Consider the following 25103-nt stretch of genomic DNA (forward strand, 5'->3'; position numbering starts at 1 on the left):
TCCCCAGAGGGACAGTAGCAAAGTGTAAAGAGGATAGTAGATACCAGCTGGAACACTAGACTAGGAGATTAGGAGACTAGGATTCTACTTCTGACCCTTACTAGTTCTTAAACCTTAAACAAGCCACTTACCCTTTCTGATCCTTGTCAAATGGGTGTAATAACACCTGACCCCCACCCCACCCCCAGTTTAACTTTACCAGTGGCACACACTGGGAAGAAGACAAAATGGACACTGAGGTTTGTAATAAGCTATTTCAAGAGTAGTGAGAGCAAGGTGGTACCAGGATGACGGTTCTGGAAGCTTCTAAAACTATAGTAGCAGGAGAACTATAAGAAGTGCTATAAAATGAGCCTCGAATAGGAATTAAAGGAAAAGCTGAAGATTTGGGGTCAGATGGAAGCGAGGACTAAACAGAGGAGGGTGATATAGGAAATGGGAAGCTCAGATGGCAGGACCGCTAGACTTGCCTCTCCTGCAGGTGATAGGAGGGCCAACCACCCAAAGGAAGGAAGAAGAGAAGAAGGGTACTAGTCTCTCCCTCTAGATTGGAAGATGTATTGCAAGAGAAGAGATGCTGCTCAAAGGGAGGTTATGCAGTAAGGACCCCAGCAGTAATTTAGGCCCACAATTGCAGTCACTCAAATCACCGAATTATAGAAAGGGGGAAGTTTGATGTGAACTTCAGATCTGAAAGGAATTGAAATTATCTCAGAGAATGTGTAATAGGAAAAGGGCCAGTCCAATCAGATTGCTTTGTGGTGATATGGCTGTACATGTTGAAAGCCAAAGTGGCTGTTCCCTCCCCCTTCTGAGGAGTAAGCCCTGCATGGATGTGCTGTGGTTCCACTCACTGGAAGCCCCTGTGATATGTTCACAGGCCCAGCAAAAACCATGACAATGGTGGAGGACTGTGTCAGGAGGTACGAGGCTGGGGATTTGCTGGCGGACACTCTTCTTTAGCTCATTTCAGTTCAGTTCAGCACGCTGTCTGAGGCACTGGGACACAAAGATGAGTACAAAGTGGCCCCTGCCTACCACAAGACCCTAGACCAAAGGGGAACAGGCATGCCAACAGATCAACATGCAGAGCGAGTTTAGAAATGGCTTGGTGAGAATGGGGGGCATGCTGAGGAGGAGGTCTTACACAGTAAAGAAAAAATGTGTTGGCTAGGGAGATCACTAACCCACATGCAGATCTTGAATAAACAGTCTTTAGTTAAGGTTTTTATTATGGAAATTTTCAAACATACACAAGAGTTGTGTGAATATCATGCTGAACCCTCAGGTACTCATCACAAAGCTTCAACAATATGGCCAATCTTGTTGAATCTATAGCACCCAGCCCCCGACTTCTCCTTCTTCCTCTCTCCTTCTGGATTATTTTAGAGCAAATCCCAAGCATAATTTCATCTATAAATACTTCAGCATGCTATCTCCAAAAGATAAACACTCGTGTGTTCTCTCTCTCTCTCCCTCTCTCCCTCTCCCTCTCCCTCTCTCCCTGTAAACAAAATTTTACAAATATTGTGGAGCAAAAGAGAGTGTTATATAAACAATCCAAGAATCTTTCACTGTGAAAGAAGACTGGTATTGCTGTGTGAGCTACAAGAGCCAGCAACAAGTGCAAACACACACACACACACAGCTGAGCCAGTCGTGCCCACAGAAATGACAGCTGTGAAATTTGAGGAGGCAGTGAGAGGCAGAACCTCAGAAAGGGAGGTAGAAAATGAAGGTGGTCTTCAGGTTGAAGAAAAGAAACAGGTAAATGTAAAGTTAGTGGGAGAGAACTAAAGGTACAGGAAGAAGCCACTGGGGTAAATTAGTTCTTGTTGAGGAAAAGAATATAGAAAACCCTAACAAATAGCTAGTTCTGAGGTTACTCAGAGGACTAATGGGGTGATAGGCTTTCTTTAGATGGAACCCAAGTCCAAGGTGGGTATGGCTGATTTTGGGGTATGTATTATGTTTTCAAGTGCATGTTGGGATGTCAGCTGGAGTCACTGCCCCCTTCAAATACATCAGATGAGCTCAAACCCCAGCCTACCCCTAGTGGATGTTCAAAGCCCTTCCACAATGTCTGTGAATCTCCAGGAATCACCTCTGATTTCCAACGAATTTGGTGTCCCTGAGTCCCACCACCCTGATCTCATTTTGGCCCTTTTCCATGATTTCCCAAAAGCCTACTCCAGAGGGTAATAAACATATGGAAGATTTAGCAGAGTTTACATCACAGCAACCAGACAACCTGCAGCAGAATATGAGCTATCCCAGATTTTATGTGTATGTCCTTCCACTACCCATTCCCCTCAACCCAGGATTTTGTTCACTGCTCATCGTAGCCCCGGCAGGCCCCTATTCCTCCCACCATCTTGCTGATGGCTTCCCCTCTCTCACCCCCATCCTCATTTTTCTGCTCTTCCCGCCTCCTAATTTCTGTTCAGTTCCACATCAGCAATTAGTATTTCTCGTGTTGTCTTGACCCCTGGAAAACACAACCTCAGGGAGCCACCTTACCCCCCAAATAATCTCCCTGTTTCCAATAAGTCTGACATCAACTATCAGGATGTCAACATTTTCATCCAAAAATGTTCTGAGTGATTAATTAATTAATTAATTAATTATAAAGGGTGAAGTGACAGAGAACCTGAGCCAAGAAAAATAAGCCAAAAGAAAAAGCAGAGAACTTCCAAAGGAAATGTTGAAGGACTGAAAGACAAACACATGAAATTAGGGTGAGCAGAGCTCCAAGTAAAAATACATAATACATGGGGCGCCTGGGTGGCGCCGTTGGTTAAGCGTCCGACTTCAGCCAGGTCACGATCTCGCGGTCCGTGAGTTTGAGCCCAGCGTCAGGCTCTGGGCTGATGGCTCGGAGCCTGGAGCCTGTTTCCGATTCTGTGTCTCCCTCTCTCTCTGCCCCTCCCCCGTTCATGCTCTGTCTCTCTCTGTCCCAAAAATAAATAAAAAACGTTGAAAAAAAAATTTTTTTTTTAAATAAAAAAATAAAAAATACATAATACAGACAGAATTTTGAACCTGCTTTTGCATACAGGATTTCATGAAATCTTCACAAAATTCACAAGATGATAGCTGTCACTACCCCACTTTGCAGATGACAAAGATGAGCCTCAGAGAAGTTAAGAGATTCCCAGGGTGTAATAGTGTAAGTGGAGGAATTTCTCTGGAAATCTCTTAATCCCAAATCTAGAGCTATCCTCCATGACCCCGTGAGATCACAGGCTGGAGCTGAAGCTTAGAGGTCCCCAAACAGAGAGGATCTGGATATAATTCTGACTTTAAAATAGAGCTGAATTTGAAGACAGAAATCTATGTGAAAGGACTGGTTTGGGACTAATCAAATCCTTCAATAGGGGAAAAGCCATTCGAGTTCCAATTTTCAGGGTTTTGTTTAAAAGACACAAGTTATTCTTTCTATTCATGTGGTGGCAGAGATTGAAATTAGTTTCTTTTAAAAATTTTTTTTTAATCTTTATTTCTGAGAGAGAGACAGAGACAGAGTGCGAGCACTCTGGAGGGCCAGAGAGAGAGAGAGAGGGAGACATCAAATCCGAAGCAGGCTCCAGGCTCTGAGCTGTCAGCACAGAGCCTGACGCGGGGCTCGAATCCACAAACTGTGAGATCATGATCTGAGCCAAAGTCTGCCGCTTAACTGACTGAGCCACACAGGGGCCCCGAAATTAATTTCTTAAAATATAGGGAATTAGGAAAAGGAGTGAAGAGCCAAAGACATTCTCCCCTTCAAAGATTACAGAATAATGGAACTTTTTTTTCAATGACATAAAGAGAGTTTTCCAAAGGAATATAGGCAAAGGCTTCCAAGAATAAAATAGATATTGCCACAGAAGCATTTAAGAGACAGCACAGACAGATAAAACCAAGGTGAAGACACCGGGGCCGAAACAGTAAAATCAAAGAATGGATGTAACAGAATGGGGTTAAGAGCAGAATCAGGTCACGCAAGAACAAAAACACTCCCTTCAAAAATCGAAGGTCTGTGAAAAGAGAGAGGATTGTTGCAAGATTAAAACGGGCAGAATCCGGTACCAAAAGAGAGCCTGGAGATAATGGAAGGGTTTAATCAGACATATCAAGTGCAAGGAAAGATTGAGCAATGCACTTGGCCATGGCTGATGGAAGAAACAAGTGATCCGACAGCAGACATCATGGGTCAAGTGGTTCTAAGTGAGCCAGATCTGGAAGCAAGAGAGCCATCCTGGCCCTGGCAGACATGGTGTCTAGCTCCACCAGGCTTTTAAGAACTGAGCAAACCACTGTTTTCGACGGCAGACACTAAAGAGGTGCAGTGAGCTGAACAGTGAAATAAGGCGCTCACGATATTTTACAAAGGAAAGAAGGTAGACGTTGAGAATAAGATGCCGCTATCTTTACAAGCGTAGAGTGGGAGACTTTCGTAGGAAAGTTTCCACAACATAATGAATACTCAACAAAGTGGAAAATAAAGTCTAGACTGGTATGAAATCACAAAACATGCCAGGGGCTTAGCGGGGATAAACGACAATGGGGAAGAAGTGGGAGAGGAGGGATGGCGCCATGGTCACATAAGAAAGTGGCAGACAATGGTCTTTGCTGTTCCTCCACAGACTGGTCACTTCACCTCCCTTCCGGGTAGCCCTGAAGTGCACCAAAGGAAGGAGCTGAGGTAGGACAAGTCAGTCTGTTTTTTCCGAGCAAGGATGAGGGCCCCATACTGACACACCTGATTTCTTTCAAAAACAGCCTGGAATAGTTTTGTGTGAGATCTCCTGGTTTTTATGTATTAGGTGAATTTTTTGTTATTGTACACTGTGCAAACCAAACAGTTCCAGCCTGTGGGTTGGATTTGGCCCGTGGACCATCATCTCACACAAGCTGCATTTTGCTCCTCAGGTTTGCACAGCAATCCTTAGTTCCTGAGGACCTGAGGGGTATAAGAGCAGAGCCTGCAGTGGGGGTGGAGGGAAAGAAGTTAGCAACAAGGAGAATTCAGCTAGAGGTCAGATGTGAAGGTTGAAAGGAAACAGCTGACTTTTGGCCAGAGCCCAGCTTTAGTTTCCTCAGACGGTATCAATCTGGCAGTTACTGAAGGCTTATGCCAAGACTGACAAAACAAAATACAAGGTCATAAAAATGAAAAACCAGGGAAATCTGATAATCTTGACAGGATGGACTGATGCAGAGGCTAGGACCAAGAGGGCTTTTACTTCAAGGTTTGGTGGCTGTACAATAGTAACTATCATTTTCTGAGATTTTACTGTGTGCCAAGGGTGTTCTGTTATATCTAACCTCTAATATTTACAACAACCCATTTTACAGATTCCGAATGTATTGTCCAGAGAGGTTAAGCCCCAAACACCCCCAGACCCTTATTCATGCTTTTCTTTTGACATGGTGATTTTTCCCTAGTCTTTTCTGCCAAGATATCCATTACAATATTATTTATTATAGATACCCAAGAAGTAAAAACATGTCCATACAGAAACATGTATAGACATGTTTATAGCAGCATTATTTGTAATAACAAAAAGTTGAAAACCACCCAAATGTCCATCAACTTATGAATGAGTAAACAAGATATAGTATATCCATACAGTGGGATATTATTTGTCAACATGGATGAATCCCGAAAACATTATAAATGAAAGAAGCCAGTCACAAAGGACCGCATATTGTATAATTCCATTTATATGAAATGTCCAGATTAGGCAAACCTATAGACACAGAAAGTTGACTAGGGGTTACCTAGGGCTGGGGTAAGTGGAGGGATGCAGATATTTGGTGGTGGCAGCTAAAGACTGTGGGTTTCTTTTTGGAGTGATGAAAATATTCTAAAATTGATTGTATTTATGGTTGCATACCTCTGAAAATACTAAACCCCATTGAGTTGTACACTTAAGTAGGTGAATTGTATGATATACACATTACCTCAGAAAATGTTACCAAAAAAAAATAATAAACAACAGAAAACTAGATATTGAAACATCAGTCATGTGTCATGACACACATAAAGAAGGTGATAAAGGTTGGCACTGTTTTTATATTCTAGCTCCCTCCCAAGGCCCCATCCTAGCTCACTGTCCCCAGTGTTGGGGTCTGGCTTTACCCCCAGCCTCAGACTAGACAAGGCAACTGAAAAGCTATTCTTGGGGCTTGGACTGGAGCTAGAAGCAGTAACAGGTGTCAGTATCTCATTTATTTCCACAACAGCCCCGTGAGAAGGTATTATCATTTCCCTTGGAGGGAAAAGGAAATATTTAGCTAGATTACATCATTTACTGAATAGCGAAGCTAATGTATTACATAAGTAGGATATAAACCCAGACACCCAGCCAATGTTTAACTGCAATCTTCCGGAGACCGGGTGGGTCCTAACAGTAGGACACCATATTCTCATACACTGTTAGTGGGACTGTAAATTGTTGCATACTTTCTGGAAGACAGTTTGGTAGGAGGTATCAAAAGTCAAAAATAGAGGGGCGCCTGGGTGGCTTGGTCGGTTGGGCGTCCGACTTCGGCTCAGGTCATGATCTCGCGGTCCGTGAGTTCGAGCCCCGCGTCAGGCTCTGTGCTGACAGCTCTGAGCCTGGAGCCTGCTTCGGATTCTGTGTCTCCCTCTCTCTCTGACCCTCCCCCGTTCATGCTCTGTCTCTCTCTGTCTCAAAAATAAATAAACGTTAAAAAAAAATTTTTTTTTAAAGTCAAAAATAGAGACATACTTCTTTGATCCAACAACCCCACTTTTAGAAATTTATTCTGTAAAAACCATAGAACAAGTTAACAGATATATATAAACACAAGGTTTTCATCAAGGTGTTGTGTACATAACAATAGGCCAAAAAAAAACTTTTTTAAAGAAAAATCCATATTTCCATCCACAAAGGATTGGTTAAATGATGGCGTAAATACATCCCTCTACTGCAGTGACCCAGGAATGTCAGGTTTTGTGGATAGGAACTGGGGGGTCCAAAGGTAGTAAGGGAATAGGGGGTAGGAGGAAAGAACCCTCCCCAAAACTAAGTCACAAAACCCAGCATAGCCTGGCATGCGTCCCACTCAGGAAGGTCACCTCCTTACCACTATCCACGTCTTCACAAGGATTGTATTAATGAAAGAATCATTCTTCAATGTTATTTACCTGAAACATGACGTTTGACATTAATGTTTATGGAATGCTTCCGTAATTACAAAAACAAAAACAAAAAAACAAAAAAAAAGCAAAACACCTAGACCTTGGGTTGCAAAGCACTACCTCTAAGTAGACTGAACTAGCTGTACGAGACTTGAGGTCTTCAACATAGTCCTGGGGGGCAAGACCAGCCTCCCTTCCTTCTGTAGACCTCTCAGTCTTACCTCTGCATCCATATTTCTTCTTTCTCTGACAGGACCAAACTCAGCAACAAAGTCAGAGACAAAAAAAGGCAAGTCCAGAACCTGATCACATTTATCACTGTTGCAGATGGATGCAAACAAACGAGTTTGAAACAGGTGATATTTATATATTTTTAAATTACTTTTAAACAATGTGTAATTGAGAAATCTTCTTCTAATCCCATTACTGAACTGTAATGGGAGGACGTAGAACTTTTTTATTTAAGACTTGGGGGAAGCTTCAGGCTTTTAGAAATGAATGGCTTGCTATATACCAAAGAGAGGAGGAAATACAAGGTCTGAGACTGACTGATGGACACTGTCTGAAGTGTTTGATGAGCTCCACCGTGATATACTTAATTTCACTCCTCACCTGTGACAGTAGATTGCCCAATGACCTTTTGGTACAACGTAAAAGTTAAGACGAGTCTTAGGTTTAGGAAACATTTGTTTCCCCAAGAAGACTCTCTGGTTCACATGATATCACTGCCAATTCATGAACCTGATAACTGTACTGTGGTTATATCCGATACAAACACATGCTGAAATACTTAGAGGTAGAGGATCATGAGCTTAGATGGTTCAAACACTAAATTAGGAGTTCATGGATAGATAGAGTGCACTCATATGGGATAAAATGCTAATAATAGGTTAACCTGGTAAATGGTGCACAGATCTTCTTTGTGCTGTTTTTATTTTTTTAATTTGATATTATTTCTAAATCAAGTGTTGAAAGTAAAAAAGACTCTAGGCCAGAATCTAAGAATACACTACTGCTTCTCAAATGGTAGCATATCACACTGGGAATATTACTGGCTTACATCTGATATTATTTTATTTGTTTACAATTATTTTTTACAGTTATTTTAAATAGAGTATGCATTTATATGATTGAAAAATCTGAACGCTTGGAAAAGGTAGACACTGAGAAATGTCACTCCTGCCGCATCACCGTCCACTTAGCTACCTCTCACACCTGCAGATAATTACATTTCTAAGTTTCTGATTTATCTTTCCAGTGATTTTTAAAAAATTTTTTTAATGTTTCTTTATTTCTGAGGGGGAGAGAGAGAGACAGAGCTTGAGCTGGGGAGGGGCAGAGAGAGAGGGAGACACAGAATCCAAAGCAGGCTCTGGGCTCCGAGTTGTCAGCACAGAGCCCGAGGTGGGGCTTGAACTCAAGAGTTGTGAGAGCATGACCTGAACTGAAGTTGGACGCTTAACTAACTGAGCCATACAAGCGCCCCCTTCCAGTGATTATTTATGCAGATATGAGTATATATTATTCCTCCTTTCCTTACAGAAAATGGGCCGTGCTGTACACACCATTCTGCACTTTGCTTTGGTCACCTAGCAGTATATCATGTAGATCTCCCCATTCTATCACTTTAAGATATGATCTTTATAAAGAAATGGATATAATACCTACTTCCTTTATTTACACAGAATGTATGCCCAACCCTAAAATTTGGCTGTGGGTTAAATTATATGTGCTTTGCATTTATATTTCACAGCTGACTAGAAAAGTCAACTTCTGGGATTGTCAAAGATCAAATTCAAAATACCTAGACATTTTCTTAAATATGCTGACAAGTTTTGAACATCGAGGAACAATAAAATTTTAAATATGTTTCTTGAAAGAACACTGAGAAGATGGGTTGACCACAGAGTTTACTTACATGTGCATTGTTCTTTTTTTAAATGCCTCTCTCTGGGAATTTTCAGACAGTGTTTGTTTTGTGTTTTTGTTTTTTGCTCTACATGGCTATAGCCCAGAACTTTCAGAGGAGATTAAGCTTATAAAAGAGAAGTTTCCAAATTTTTTAAATATTATAAGCGAATGGAATATTTTTTTTCTGTCTGCAGTACAATTTAGTTCAGTTCAACAGACACTTACCAGGTCTTGTACAAACCACTGAGCTTTAAAAAATGGATAAGACATTGGTCCTGGCTGCAAGATGCATACAGATAATGCCTCTTTCATGTAGAAACTGCTGTGCTGTAATATGCACTCACAAAATGCTATAGGAGAACAAAGGAAGGACACTTAGCCCTGCCTCATTAGAGAAAATTAGCAAAGTTACAAAGACAAGTAACTGCTGACCAGAAAAAGAAGGATGGGGGCAGCAGGGGTGCAGGTCATGAAGTTTCATGAAAACATCAAACTACCTAGTATAGATGGGGAAATGGCAAACAGCTCAGTGTCAGTGGAGTTCAAGGTGTTCACAGATGTGACTAAGAGGGAGGGGAGGGCCCTGTATGGTCTGCCACAGAGCTGGGACTTGACTCTGGGCAGCTGTTAAAGGAAGGAGCTTAGGCAGGTTTGCCTTTTAGAAGGCTCATCTTGGCTTTGACATGAAGAATGGATTTGAGGAGGGGATCAATCCGTGGGCAAAAGGCTATAGGAATGGAGAAGAGGAGGCATATTTGAAAAAACACTGCAGGGCTTGATGACTAAGACTGTGGATGAGAGAAGACCAGGAAGACACTTGGGTTCTGACTTGTGTGACTCAGGGAGTGGTGGTTCCATTAAATGAAACAGGGAAACCTAGGTAGAAGAGGGAGGTGATAACTTCTGTTTGGGTCATGTTGAATTTGATGATAGAAAGCAGACACAGCTATGACTCTGATGATCAGAGGAGAGTTCTAGTATTAGAGATACAGATTTGGGCATTGTATTTATCCTGAGGCTGCTATAACAAATTACTACAAACTTGGTGGCTTAACACAATACAGATTTATTCTCTTACAGTTCTAAGGTCAGAGGTCTAAAATCCATCTCATTGGGCCAAAAGTCAAGGTATCAGTAGGGCTGGTTCCTTCTGGAGGCTCTGGAGGAGAACTTTCCCTACCTTTTCCTGCTTCTAGAAACCAACTACATTCCTTGGCTCACTGCCCTTTGTTCATCTTCAAAGCCAGCATTGTAAAATAATGCTTGCTTCTTCAATAGTCAAGTCTCCCCCTGCCTCCCTTTTATAAGGACACTAGTAATTACATTGGGTCCACCCAGATAATCCAGGATAATGTCCACATTTTAAGAGCTTTAACTTATTCACATGTGCAAAATCCCTTTTGACAAATAAGGAAACATTCACAGGCTCCAAAAATTAGGACCTGGAGATAATTAGGGGACATCATTCAGCCTACATGTGTGGTTGGCATTACATTAAGTGTGAGTACATACATATAATCAATGGGGTGGACATGTATGGAAAGAAGAACACTGGATCAAGAACAAAGCAGTGGGAACACCAAAGTTAAGGGAGTGAGAATTGGTAGTTGGAACCCAAAGGAGATGGGGAAAAAGTCTGACCAGGAAGGTGAGTACAGGAAAGAGCTGGTGTCATGGAGGCAGAAACTAGTGAGTAACAGGGAGGAGCGAGTGGCCAGTAGATGAAGTTGGGAAACCATCTGGAGGTCCCTAGGTGTCCTTTCCACAGCAACATCAGTGGAGTACAAGGGGTAGGATACAGATGGCAGTGGACAGCACTAATGCACAATAAGAAAGCATGGACCACCCTTCAACAGGTTGACTAAGAAGAAAAGAGATGTGATGGCAACTAGAAAAAAAAATGCACACTCAAGAGAATTTATTTTGTTTTATTTTGCTTTGTTTCTAGGAAAGTATGAGTCCAGAGCATACTTGTAAGCTGAAAAGAAAGAGCCCATAGATTGAGAGATGCCAAAGATGTATGTAGGAGAGAGAATACCTGATAGAACAGGGTACCAAAATAGTCTGATGGATGTGAATTCCAAGAGCACAGATACATAAAATTTGAAATAAGACTATCCTTTGATCCAGCTTCTAGAAATTTATCTTACAGAAACAAGTCTTACCAAAAAAACTTATAAAAATCCTCAATAAGAGGAAAAAATATACAAGATTACAAGATTCTTTAAAAGCAAAGAGATATGTACAAGAGGGTTCAACATGGAAAATTTGAAACAACTGACATGTCTATCAGCAAAGGATTAATTAAATTCTGGAGTTGAGAGTAGCTTTAAACATGGAAAAATTTCCCCATATATGATATGATCCAGACATCATAAATAAAAGTGTTACAGAATTGATACAAAGCAAACAGCTTCTATAGACCCCACAAACAAATAAAGACTAGAAAAAATATTTCTAGTCTACTTATTATATAAAGAATTCCTTCAAATTCATTTTTTAAAGTGACAACCTAATAGAAAAATGAACAAAAGTTATACTGGCATTTCATAGAAGACAAAAATCAAATAGTTAATAAGTACATATTTTTAATGTTTATTATTTATTTTTCAGAGAAAGAGAGACAGCAAACTTGGAGGTGGAAGGAAGGGATAGAGAGAGAGAAAGACATAGAATCTGAAGCAGGTTCCAGGCTCCAAGCTGTTAGCTGTCAGCTCAGGTCTTGAGCTCAGGGTCATGAATCTAAGCCCCGCTTTGGGCTCCTCACACAGCATGGAGCCTACTTAAAAAAATAATAATGATAAAATAAAAATAAAATAATATCTTTGAGAGAGAGAATAACAGTGAATTACATTACATAGCAAGTATATGATGGAATATTCTGAAGCCATGAAAAAGAATTAGATCTGGATCTGATAAATTATGTGAAGTAGGGTTATACTATTTAAGTAAACAAACAAATACATACATATATATATATGTATATAGCTAAAATATAGGTATAGCAGGATTTCATATTTGAAAACAAAAGCTATTTCTGTTACTAGACAAAATAAGGACTGGTTAACACATCAACATGGATGAATCTCAGATGCATTAGGCTAAGTAAAAGAAGCCACCGTCAAAAGGCTACACGCAGTGTAATTCCATTTATATGACCCTCTTGAAAAAGCAAAACGGGGGCGCCTGGGTGGCTCAGTCGGTTGGGCTTCCGACTTCAGCTCAGGTCATGACCTCACAGTCTGTGAGTTCGAGCCCCGCATCGGGCTCCGCGCTGACAGCTCGGAGCCTGGAGCCTGCTTCCGATTCTGTGTCTCCCGCTCTCTCTGCCCCTCCCCTGCTCACACTCTGTCTCTCTCTCTCAAAAAATAAATAAACATTAAAAAAAAAAAAATTAAAAAAAGAAAAAGAAAAACGGGGCGCCTGGGTGGCTCAGTCGGTTGAGCGAACGACTTCGGCTCAGGTCACGATCTCACGGTCCGTGAGTTCGAGCCCCGTGTCAGGCTCTGTGCTGACAGCTCAGAGCCTGGAGCCTGTTTCAGATTCTGTGTCTCCCTCTCTCTGACCCTCCCCCGTTCATGCTCTGTCTCTCTCTGTCTCAAAAATAAATAAACGTTAAGAAAAAAGAAAAGAAAAGAAAAAGAAAAAGCAAAACCATAGGAACAGAAAATGGATCAGTGGTTGCCAGGGCTGGAGGTCAGGAAGGAGGTCACCGTAAGGGACACAAGGGAAGTTTTTTGTGATGAAAATGTTCCATAACTTAGTTGTGGTGTTGGTTCCACAACTACATACATTTATACACTGCACAAGGCAAAGTTTACTCTATGAATTAGACTTCAACATATCTGACTTTTTAAAAGTTTCTAAAGATTCCCAATAAACTGCCAATACTAATTACCCCTGGAAGAATGGGAGAAGAGGATCATGGGGCAGAAAGAATCTTTCACTTGTTACACTTCTGTATAATTTGGTTTATTTTTAGTAAGAATACACTACCAATTTTTGAAGAAGTTTGAATAAGTATGACATGCTCAAACAATGGAACATTAAAAAGGTAATGTTTACATGTAACTACCACATAAAGGCATTTACAATCACTGTTAAGTAGAAAAAAAAACAAATTGTATGACAATACGCAATCACAGGGTTGGAAAAATATAATAGAACAATGTGTATGCATATATATTTAAGTTTATGTGTGGTTGTAACTGTGTATGCAAATCAGAAGGATACCTGTCATATATTTAACAGTAATTTAACAGCATTTACTTTTGGAGAATAGTATCATTGTGGGTTTGTGGAAGGGACTACTTTTATTTTTAACTTTGGTTGAACAGTTACGAGAGTATGTCATTTCTATAATCATAAAAAACATTATGGTTTTTACTTATTTATTTATTTATTTTTGCCTACTCTTTTTTTAATTAGATTTTTTTTAAGTAGGCTCAACTCCCAACATGGGGCTTGAACTCACAACCCCGAGATTAAGAGTTGCATGCTTTAACCAACTGAGTCAGCCAGGCACCCCAACATTATGGTTTTCAAATAGCATAACTGAAGAGGTTGCTTTGACCAAAAGGAAGACTATCCATCCTGAGAGTGGAGGCAAGACCAACATGGACGTAGAGAACTTTGTAGGCTGGACAGCAGCTAGAAGAGTCAGTAATTCTGGCCTCAGTTTTCTCAACAAAATAGGTCATCTGGTGAGAGTGCAGGGGAGTGGGCTTGGGGGAGAGTAAGGAGTTTAAGGAAGGTACAAAGTTCTGGAATAACTTAAGAGGTACAACAGGAAGGATTGAGGCTGAAAATTGCTACTGAGGGCGGAAGTTACAAATGCCCTCTGGGGCTTGGCCAGGAGGGGAATGTGCAAGGGGCCCTGAACAGGAGCTTCAACAAACTGGGGTGGGCAGCCTTGACCTCTGGGGCAGGCCAGATCCTGGTGACTGCCACAGCCCAAGGTCACCATGACTCCAAGAGAAGGCAGAAATACACCTTTTTAGATTAAATCATCCAACTGAAAATATCGCCAACTAGTTGAATGTTTTAAATGCTGGCCAGGCCAAAACAAGATCTAATAGCCCATGGCTGTGGGGGGGGCTCTGTGTGCATGGTTTTGTGTTTTTTTCCTAATATTACCCAACGTATTTTTTTTATTCCCCTATTTCTTTACAGTCTAATCCTTTTTAACTCAATAAAGCTTGTTACAGCGGGAGGTGAGATACAGTTCAGAACAATAACAAAAAAATCACTGCTCAGTTGTGATGTTCAGTACCTACCTTTTAAAGGAACCAGCAGAAACAATAGTTTTGAAATTCAAGCTTTCAGAGCCAAGAGCCAAACCCTTTTGAGAGAGAAAAGGGTTTCGGTATTTTAAAAACTTCCTCTCAGATATATAGAGCAGGAGTCAGGCTTTTACAGAACTGGTGGGAGAAGGAATTCTACAAGATGTAAGAAGAGCTTGCCCTCCAGGAAAGAATTTGATCACTTGCTTGGCAGGAGCACTCAGAGAGGAGAGGAGAGTGACTCCTAAATCCAGATAGGTCTGAAGGGAGGGAGAGGAGGCCAGGGGTCACTCATGTCCTGCTTCCCTCTTGAACCCCTGGGAAGAAGCCTCTTCCGAGCCACCACTGGGCAGCTGTATTAGAGTAGCAACTTGAGTAGGACAAGTCTAAACAGAGGGACAGAGCTAGCCTCTCCTTTGACAAGCTTCCCTAAGAGGCTTGGATGGTACCAGAATTTCCCTCAGGTCTCAGAGAAGATGGAGAAATGAGAAGAGAGGTCTGGCCTGCAAGCCGCAGAGTCACCACGGCGAGGGCAGAACCGACCCTGTAGCTAAGGGCTTTGGAGTGAGCAGTCCACGTCACGGCAGGCCCCTGGGAGGTCCGCACGGCCAGTGGGAGCTGAGGTGGGCTGTGACCCCGTCTTATTTGCAACAGGCAATGAGAGTGAGCATCACAGGAGATTCTGAGGCATGCTAAAATGAGAGCACAATGAACTAGTGAACTGGCTGGGCAGTAGAGGACTAGTGTGCAAAAGGGATAAGAATACTCGTAAAATGATTCCAGTTACCCAATTAGCGGACTAAATCATACTTGAAGTACTGGCAATGCGGGAACACCCAGAAATCAAAAAAAAAGTTTTTTCTAAGAATATTCTTCCCTCACTTCCTCCCTACCCCTTCTCCAAAATAAACAAACCAACGAACACTAATGTAGTCACCACGAGAAACAAATCAGAAATTGGAGTTCCTTTTTGAATTACATCTAGGACAAGGGCACCATCACTTTTTCATTGCCTTGGGCACTAATGTGGCCCTGATTTTCAGGTGAGTACCTGAGAGATCTTATCTATATGAGCTGAGGCACGAGAGATACTCACAATGGAAGAACGAAGAGGGGTCAGGGTTAGAGAGGTCTCCCTAGGGTCAAGAGCTGGTGGGTGTCGTCAGAGCCCCTGTGGGCAGCCTTGGGCTGTGGCCATGGAGGTGGATAGCTAGGTGGGGCTAGAGAAGGGGACAGGTTGCTGACAAGGTCACCAGGATGAGGAGGTTGTAGGATGGAGGAATGAGGTGCCAGTCTTCAGTGAAAGCCAGAGAACCTCCCAACTGTGAACAGATGCCCGATGCCCTCATTTCCATAACTGGACCTTCATCTAATGTGGCCCATAGGCATGTTATATTGAATAATAGGTTTACATGGAATACTAACATAATTACACATTGATTCATAGCATCGATTATTTTTCTCAGGCTTGTCAGACTTTAGCAAAATTAGGATCCATATGTGCAACATTAACTCTATTGTACTGCTTACTTTTTTTTTTTTAATTAAACACACATATAAAAGTCTCCTTCTTCTGGAATTTTCGATTGACAAAAGGAAACACAATATCATTTGAAAAATTTTTTTTAGGCACTTAAACGTGGACCTGAGCTACCAGGGCCACCTCTTCTGTGCATTTTCATTTGACATTCACAGTGAGATTGCAGAGGCAATTTTTAATTTCCCCCTTTTTTTTAAGTCTCCGGAGAAAATTGCTATCCAGGAATGATGTTGTTTTTTTTTTTAACTTGTTTTCATTTTCCCTGTGCCAGACTAAGCATTCCTGAGAGAAAACAGACCTTCTCAGGGAATCCATACTCAGCACACGATCTCCAATTCTGAGTGAATAAACATTTTTCCTACCGAAATGAGTAGAACACAGGCTAGAAGGGAATCTAGGTTGACTCCTCGTTGATCTTTAGTTTTTACAGCACATTAGGCTGGTCTCTTCTCCTTAATGATTTAAGTATCTGATGCTAAGCTTTCTTGTCAAATAAACTCAAAGTCTGGCTTTATTCGATCTTCAAGTTTGTAGCTAAATATTTAACTAGGGTCTGAAGAAAGAGGAAAAAGTCAAGTTGGTTGTTGCAAAGGGTGATCTAATTCCTGCCATTTTAAACGCTCTGCTCTGCCAAGTAAGGGAGGTTCTTTCTGTTTTGCAGCAATGCTCACCTAACTTTCTCCAGTGTGTATTTCACCTTGCTACTTGAGGCTTCTGTAAGACCTGAGGCAGCACTAGATCCAGTCTAGGAATCAGTAGGGTGAGGGAGGTCCTTGTGAAAATCAAAGTAAGCAGTGTGATGTCCTTGATGCCATGCACTACATTTTCAACTATCCATGCAGAGAGAAGGAGAAATTTTAGTGAGGAAAATGCAGATAATATGGAAATCCTTTGTATTTACTTTGGACCCTTGTCCCAGTGCACACACATTTCTGTCAAGTGGCCATGTGCCATGATTGCAAATGTACACAAGGTGTGGCGGAAGATACTGACCGACTTGCTTTTGTATCTCCTTGGAATCTTAAAAATGGTAGGGAAGGCTGTGTCATGGGATGGAGACTCTTGAGGAAAAACTCTGAGATCTACTGGTCTCCTGAGTCAGAAGGTTTCTATTATACGTTATGCCAGCTGCATGATTTTCTGACTGCTGCTGTAACAGATTGCCACCAATTCAGTGGCTTTAAAAAACAAACAAAAAACCTCACATTCGACTATCTTATAGTCCTGGAAATCAGATGTCCCAAACGGCTTTCATGGGCCAAAATCAAGGTGTTGGCAGGGCTTTGTTCCTTTCTGAAGGCTCTAGAGGAGAATCCATTTCTTTGCCTCTTCCAGTTTCTAGAGCCACCACACTCCTCCATCTTCTCCTTCTGTTGTCACATCTCCTTTCTCTGACTTGGATCCACTTTCCTCCCTCTTACAAGAAGCCTTGTGAATACACTGTCCCCATGCAAAACTCCAGGTTCATCTTCGCATCTCAAGATCTTGAATTGTATCAGCAATGTCCTCTTTGCCTTGTAAGGTGACACATTCACAGGTCTCGGGGATTAGGACGTTGTTCAGCCTACCACACCAGGGCGGGCCCTGTTTCCTCAAACATGGCACTGATCCCAGTCTCAGTTACCACAGCAGGCTTCATCTGGGCCAGGGCTCTGCAACACCCACAATCAGTGATCCTTCTGCTGGATCCCTCACCTACTCCATGACCTACTTCTGCTGTAATACATCCAAGCCCCCAGGAGGACTCTTGGATCACTGCACAGAGCCCACAAAATCATTTCAACCCAAATGAAATGGATATGGTGAATAAGCATGAATGATGAATTATGATAGAATCAAAATACACTTTTATCTTTGTCTTCCACTGTCTTTTAAAATTTTGCTCAGGAAAGAGATGCTCCTGTCCTTGCTTCTATGAGTGTATCTCAATGCGGACACTGTTAGCATTTCAAGCAGGGCAATTTTCAGGATTTTTAGCATCCCAGGCTCTAACCTTCTAAATGCCAATAGCACTTTCTTCGCTAATTATTGTGATAATCAAAACATGCTCCACATACTTCCTTTCTTTTTTAGTCTATTTATTTATTTTGAGAAAGAGAGCGCAAGAATGAGCTGGGGAAGGGCAGAGAGAGAGAGAAAGGGACAGAGGATCTGAAGCAGACTCTGCACTATTAGCACAGAGCTCCATGCGGGGCTCAAACTTATGAACCATGAGATCATGACCTGAGCCAAAGTCAGACGCTTAACTGACTGAACCACCCAGGCCCCCTGCTCCCATGGACTTCCTAAGGATCTTTAGAACGTGGAACTGCCCCAAACTCAGGCAGACCCCTGGCTTATCAATTCACTCTCAGGTCTCAGGAACTAATTTTTTATGGCCCCTTTAGGGCACATACTCAGTCTCTATTCGGTAATTACAATGCCTGATTAATGCAAAAAACCAAAACTCTGATAGACTTTTTTTTTTTAATGTTCATTTATTTTTGAGACAGGGAGAGAGACAGAGCGTGAGCAGGGGAGAGGCAGAGAGCGAGGGAGACAGAGAATCCGAAGCAGGCTCCAGGCTCTGAGCTGTCAGCGCAGAGCCCAATGCAGGGCTTGAACTCACAAACCATGAGATCGTGACCGGAGCCGAAGTCGGACACTTAACCGACTGAGCCACCCAGGCGCCCCAAAACTCTGATAGACTTAAGGCTGCTGCCAGGGAAAATCTACAATAGGGGAGGGGATTTTGGTCAACTTCTCCCTTACCCCATTCAGGGCCCCAGTTTATTAATGTGACTGGGGAAGTTTCCAAATTTCTTCTCAAAGGCTTAATCACAACCAACTTTTCCTCTTGGGGAGCTTTTGTGGGTTTTTCAAAGTTTGCCATCCAGGAATCATTTGTACAACTCTCAGGAAGTATAGAATGCATTCCATCCTCAAGGCCACAGCCCCTCAGTGCCTGCACTGGTGGAGCCCCTAGGGCTCACCTCTCTCTGGGTAAAGTGTCAGGGGTCCAGCAAACTCTTCATTTTGCTTATGGTGACAAGGCCTCCCTTTGGAGTGTCAAATCTATGGTATCTTAGTATCCAGTTGAAATTTCCATTGTAACATTTTATTGTGATCAAGAAATAAGAGGATAATTTCAAAACAAATAATTCAAAAAAAATTTTTTAAGCAGGCTTCACACTCAGCCCAGAGCCCAAGGTGGGCCTTGAACTCATGACCCTGAAATCAAGACCTGAGCTGAAATCAAGAGTCAGAAGCTTGGGACACCTAGGTGCTCAGTTGGTTAAGCATACGACTTTAGCTTAGGTCATGATCTTGTGGTCAGTGGGTTCGAGCCCCGCATCAGGCTCCATGCTGACAGCTCAGAGCCTGGAGCCTGCTTCAGATTCTGTGTCTCCCTCTCTCTCTGCCCATTCATGCTCTGTCTCTCCAGCTCTCAAAAATGAATAAACGTTAAAAAAAAACTTTTTTTTAAGGGTCAGAAGCTTAACCAGATGAGCCACCCAGGTGCCCCTCAAACAAACAATTTAGAGCCAATCCCTCAACACCTGAGAGCCTCTTGGTCTTTGAGATTCTACAACATTGTAGACTACATACAATTCATTTTCATAATCCAATAGGTTTTCGAGCTGAATTTGGAAAATAGTCCTCTAAATGTCCTTTAGTCTAGAGGAATGTTTAGGCATTTCTCCCCTCCTATTAAAATGCTCTTCTTCTCTTTTCTACTAACTCTTAAAGCTCTTAACCCTGATACTTTATATTCCAGCACCTTCAAAATGGAGGTTTGGGGACCGACAGATAACTTCTCATGCATGTTCTGTTTTGACATTAAGGAATATCTGGAAGACAAAGGAGTGACTGACTCAAATATGATGAAAACACAATGACCTGTTTCACAATAACTACCACATGGAGAACCTCACAACCTACGAAGTGTCTACATGTACATGTTCTCCTTTGATCCTTATGAGGCAAATCCTACTTTATAGATGAAGTAAATGAAGCCCAGACACAAAAGGAAGTAGAACTAACATTTAATAAGTGTTATTATATGCTGGGTGGCTTTTTATATATTTGTCACCTCATTTAATGTCCATAATGAATATATAAGATAGGCATTATTATCATCCCAGGACACTGAGGCTCAGAAAGATGAAGTAATTTATGCAAAATCACACAGCCAGTAAGGACAACTTTTTGCTATACCGTACATTTAAAAAAAAAATTTAATGTTTATTCATTTTTGAGAGAGAGAGAGAGAGAGAGAGAGTGTGAGCAGGAGAAGGGCAGAGAGGGAGGGAGACACAGATCTGAAGTGGGCTCCAGGCTCTAAGCTGCCAGCACAGAGCCTGATGTGGGGCCTGAACTCACCAATGGTGAGATTATGACCTGAGACGAAGTCTGATGTTTAACCAACTGAGCCAGCCAGGCACCCCTGCTGTCCTGTACATTTAGTCTCCTCTGTTGAACTAGAACTTGTTCAGTTACCCATAAAATGCTTTGACATTCACCCCATACTGGTAAAAAGGGTTTAGGGTGTTTTTGTCTGGTCTGTTTTATTGGATTTTAATGCCAGTGGAAAGTCAGATGACCAAAAATAGTAGCCTTTTACAGTTCCCAATTTGGGCATTTAAGAGTGAATGAAAAGGAACGTGAATTTGAGGAAATAGCAGTACAAGGCATTGCACATCTTTGTAAAACGATTATTTTGAGACCAATCAAGCCAAGATAAACACTGAATCATTTCAAGTGAGAGCAACACCATCTTGCTCATTAGGAGCCCAGAACACAAAACTCAGGAAGCTGGTGATGGAAGGTTAAACTCTGGAGCACTCCTGTAAACATTTCCAGGACCTCCTTTACCCTTTGTCAGCTGCACATTAAACAGCACCACGTGGGAGGCAGGGCGGGGGGGGGGGGGGGGGGCTTTATTACAGACCTCCCACTGAGGGCAGGGCCTCCACCTTTGAGTTTACTCTTCACCTATTATTTTAGGAAAGCCCCGTTTGCTCCCTTTGTTGCAGTGTTCTGTACTGCCCAGAGTACTCAGGCTTCCCCAAGCACTTTGTCCCCTGAAGATTATAGAAGATCATCACTCTTCTACCTAGTGTAGCACTCACGGTGCATGGTATTCCTTGTTGCCATTTTGCACATTCAAGTATTCCTATCATCATGACCTTATAAATCATTGAGTTGTGGCAAAGAACTGTGTAATACAAGTTCAGATAATGATGTTTTACTGGACACGGGAGATTCTTAAGATAACAGTGTACATAAATATTTAGCAGTGGCGACGTGGCTATCCATACCATACAACCCAAATTGAGAAAGACTGGCCAGCAAGGTTCAGAGGGCCCTATCTGAGAGGTGGTTATTGTGTGTAAATAATACATGTGAATAATGAGGGAGAATTAAGAAAAGGATAAGGCAAGCCTCAAATCTGAGTGACTCCCCAGAAAGAAACCTCTCTTCTCTAAACTCTATAACCTCACTTCAAAGCAATTTTATGGTGCCAATGATTCTATAGCTGGTCAGTAGGGTCACGATGAATTTCTTGTCTTTAGAGCAACTGGTGATGGCATAAAGCACTCTGGCATCATCCTCAGAGGCTGTTTACCATCTAAGTGGTTAAAGCACCATTGTAAGTTTACAGAAGTAGGTCTGCACTGTCCAGGGTTGCAGTTCATGGCTGCCTCAATGAGGCTCTTTCAGGTTGTCAGGAAAAAAGGCTCAGATGCACAGCCTTCAATGATGGGGCTTATGATTAACACAGAAGGGTAAAAACCCAAAGGCTAGTATATGGCTAAAACCTCAGGCTCTGGAAATGGGCTGAATGATTCAGATACTCTCCCATCCCTATACTGTGTAGACATTACCTAACCTCATTCAGTCTTCATGTTTTTATCTGTAAAAATGGGAAGATTAATATCTAACTTACAAAAATTTTGAGATCAAGTGCGGTAATGCTGATAAAGCACTTAATACAGTGCCTGCTACCCAAAACAATGTTAGTTCTTTCATCAAAAAACACCCATAAGAAAAAATTTTAACGTTTTTTTTTTTTTTAAAAGTAGGCTCCATGACCAATGTGGGGCTTGAACTCACGATCCTGAGATCCAGAGTCATGTGCTCTACTGACTGAGCCAGCCAGGCACCCCAAAACAGCCATAAGAAAATTAATAGGTAAGCCACAGACTGACAAAAAAATATGTACAGAATATTTATCTCAAAAAGTGTCCATATCCAGAATATAGAAAGGACTACAAGTCAACAAGGAATAGATGAACAACCCAATTTTCTTTTAATGGGCAAAAATGTTGGACAGATACTTCAAAAAAGGTGTGCTAATGGATAATAGCACATGAAAATGTGCTCAACATCACTGATGCTCAGAGAAATGCATGTTAAAACTATAATAAGGGACGCCTGGGTGGCTCAGTTGGTTAAATGTCTGACTCTTGATTTTGGCACAGGTCACGATCTTATGGATTGTGGGATCGAGCCCCGTGTTGGGGTCCTTGCTGACAGCATGCAGCCTGTTTGGGATTCTCTCCCTCTCTCTCTGCTTTTCCCCTGCTTGCCCTCCTCTCTTTCTCTCTCTCTCTCTCTCTCTCTCTCTCTCTCTTTCTCTCTCTCTCTCTCTCAAAATAAATAAACTTTAAAAAAAAAAAAAAGGATTGGGGCACCTGGGTGGCTCAGTCGGTTAAGCGTCCGACTTCGGCTCAGGTCATGATCTCGCGATCTGTGAGTTCGAGCCCCGCGTCGGACTCTGTGCTGACAGCTCAGAGCCTGGAGCCTGTTTCAGATTCTGTGTCTCCCTCTCTCTGACCCTCCCCCGTTCATGCTCTGTCTCTCTCTGTCTCAAAAATAAATAAACGTTAAAAAAAAAATTAAAAAAAAAAAAAAAAGGATTGACTAGAAAGGAGCACAAGAGAACTTTCTGGATTCATGTTTTGCTTGGTGGTGACATGGGTATATACCATTTCCAAGATTCATAGAACTGAACACTTAAGATCTATCCATATGATTGTGTTCAATTGTATATCAGCAAAAATATATATAAGAATGTTACTATTATTGTATGATTATTACAACAATCACCCCATCAGCCACACCACAAGCCTCATGGAGAACAGGGACGTGATTTGCAGCTCTCCAGGATACACCAGCAGCTCTGTGGCTCCAGCATTTTGTGGTCACATCAGAACATAGCAGCTGGTGTTCCCTAGGCACTCTGCACTCTCGTGACTCAGATTCCCTCTCAGCATCCAATCATTTCTACTGCTGCTCTCTCTTTACTTCTCTTGGTTTTTACTGTTATTTTTTTCCTTCTTCCCTCTCTCACGCCCAAAGAGAATAAGATTGGGTGAGTTACCATTCTATCTGGGGATCTTTATTCGTCTAATTTTTCATATTCAGCTACCTCAGAAACCTCTCTTCTCTTTACTTATGACATATAGAGGTGCCTTTGTCAGAACTCTATTTCTGGGTCAGTCTGTATGGCCAGGTTGACAGGGTCTGGTGACACACTTCACGGGACCTTGGATGCAAGGGGCTGCGGGTGTTCGGGGACTTGGAGGTCCCTGAGCCAGACATTGTAATGACCATGTTCTACCACAGGGAAGCAGTCCCTCTGGGAATCCCCAGTTGATAAGTCTCAAGCTCTAGTTTTGGAGCACAGATCACTGCAGCAGGAAGGATCCACATGCATGTGTTTTACACGCATAAGACTGTTCTAAGACTCGGTCAGCTTACTGATAAGTTCACAATGTCACCTCAGCTATATAGTTAAATATATGCTTAATGTCAACTGTTAACTCCAGAAAAACAGACTGATAAACACCACCTTGTAGGGCAGAATAGGTTCAGGTTTTCAAGGACCTGGGCTAAGTGATTTTTTAGGGAGATCTTACAAGGTGAGGAAATGACTGGAATTAAGCAGAGTTTATGACACAATGGCTTTGCATACATGGGTTCAGTGAGGAAGGGTCTTGAGGAACATTTTTGATGCACAAGTTGTTATTCTTGATTGGGAAGCTGTTTAGTGGTTTCAACTCTTATTTTCCAGGGGTAGGAATTTCCCGAGCAAGCAACTAACTTATTTTTCCTTTATCCCAGCTTTGGTTAACACAAGAACAGAGAATTCTCTTTTTCAGTTCTCGTTAATTTGCTTGTAAATTGTTAAGGCAATTTCTCATGTATTGTACTAATCTCCTGCCTTCAAATCCATCAATCACAAAACAAGTTTGCAACTGTTGGGAGACCTTGGGCAACCAGAGCACGTTGTGACAGGGTGGCTATTGTTTCTTTAATCCTGATGAGACACTAGGATGCTTTCGATATTGTATCCGTTGTTTTCATTTTACTAAGTTTATGAGCCAGGGCACTCCTGAATTTCCTCATTTATAAAATAGAGGTAGCAAACATGTCTACTTCACAGAATTGTTGTGAAGATTAAACGTGTTACCGAAGTGTAAAGAGCCTGGAAATGATTATTATTACTGTTTCCTCTTTTCTCCAGCCTGGATTCTGCAGCAATCTGTCATGCCTTGAACATATACATCCTGGCAAGTCCTTCTGTGTCCCAAGTCTTCTGCCCGCTCGCTGCTCACCCTCAGCAACCAGGAACACATGTATGGCCACAGCTATTTAAGATACTGCAAACTTCCATGCAGGTGTACAAGTCCCTCGAGCGTCTCCCACCACCACCATTACCACCACCAACTCTTCTGGGACACTCCCATTTCTCTGTCAGGTAACCAAAAGGTAAACACGTTTACTGGGTTTCCAGGAAGGGACTCTGAGACCCTGCTCAGCAAAGCTGTTCCTCTACTCCCTGCCTTTGCTCTTGGTTCTAGCCCCCTGAAGACCCTTTTTGCTCCTCTGTCTCCCAGTGTTAACCTGTCCAGATAATAATCTGCAGCTTTAAAAAAAAAAAAAAAAAAAAAAGTTTCTACAAGCCTCCCCCAGGCTATATTCAGGTATACAATTATAAGAATTTCAGTAGGCTAATCACTTGAGTTTGATTCCATTTAGAATCATTTACTGAACTTGGCATTACGCTGAGCTGGGGGCTACCAAGCAGGAAAGTCTTCTCAAATCCTCAGCTAAAAGTGTCCTCAGCCGGTAAGGCTGCGGGAGCCCAACGGCTCAGGGTCCAGTAGGTCGTCTCATCCTCTGGAGGTCAGCCAACTCTCTGGCCACAGGCCCCTGCCTGTTCCTGCAG

At 42.1% G+C, this 25103-nt stretch overlaps 1 protein-coding gene across 6 annotated transcripts in view; it reads left to right on the plus strand.

Annotated features, from left to right (window-relative positions):
- The window catches only part of DAPL1 (death associated protein like 1), a 55140-nt gene that overhangs the window by 23794 nt on the left and 6243 nt on the right, over positions 1-25103 (plus strand). For 2 of the 6 annotated variants that reach the window (XM_042948868.1, XM_042948874.1), the window contains exons 4-5: positions 7407-7509; positions 24399-24500. In XM_042948868.1, coding sequence (XP_042804802.1) covers positions 7407-7509; positions 24399-24430 — 135 coding nt within the window. In that variant the 3' untranslated portion in view covers positions 24431-24500. Of the gene's footprint in view, positions 1-7406; positions 7510-19710; positions 19843-24398; positions 24793-25103 lie in introns of those variants that run through there. The other 4 variants (XM_042948870.1, XR_006205497.1, XM_042948871.1 and 1 more) reach the window with 4 other exon arrangements.

This window comes from Panthera leo, chromosome C1, assembly GCF_018350215.1.
Source record: "Panthera leo isolate Ple1 chromosome C1, P.leo_Ple1_pat1.1, whole genome shotgun sequence".
Taxonomy (NCBI): domain Eukaryota; kingdom Metazoa; phylum Chordata; class Mammalia; order Carnivora; family Felidae; genus Panthera; species Panthera leo.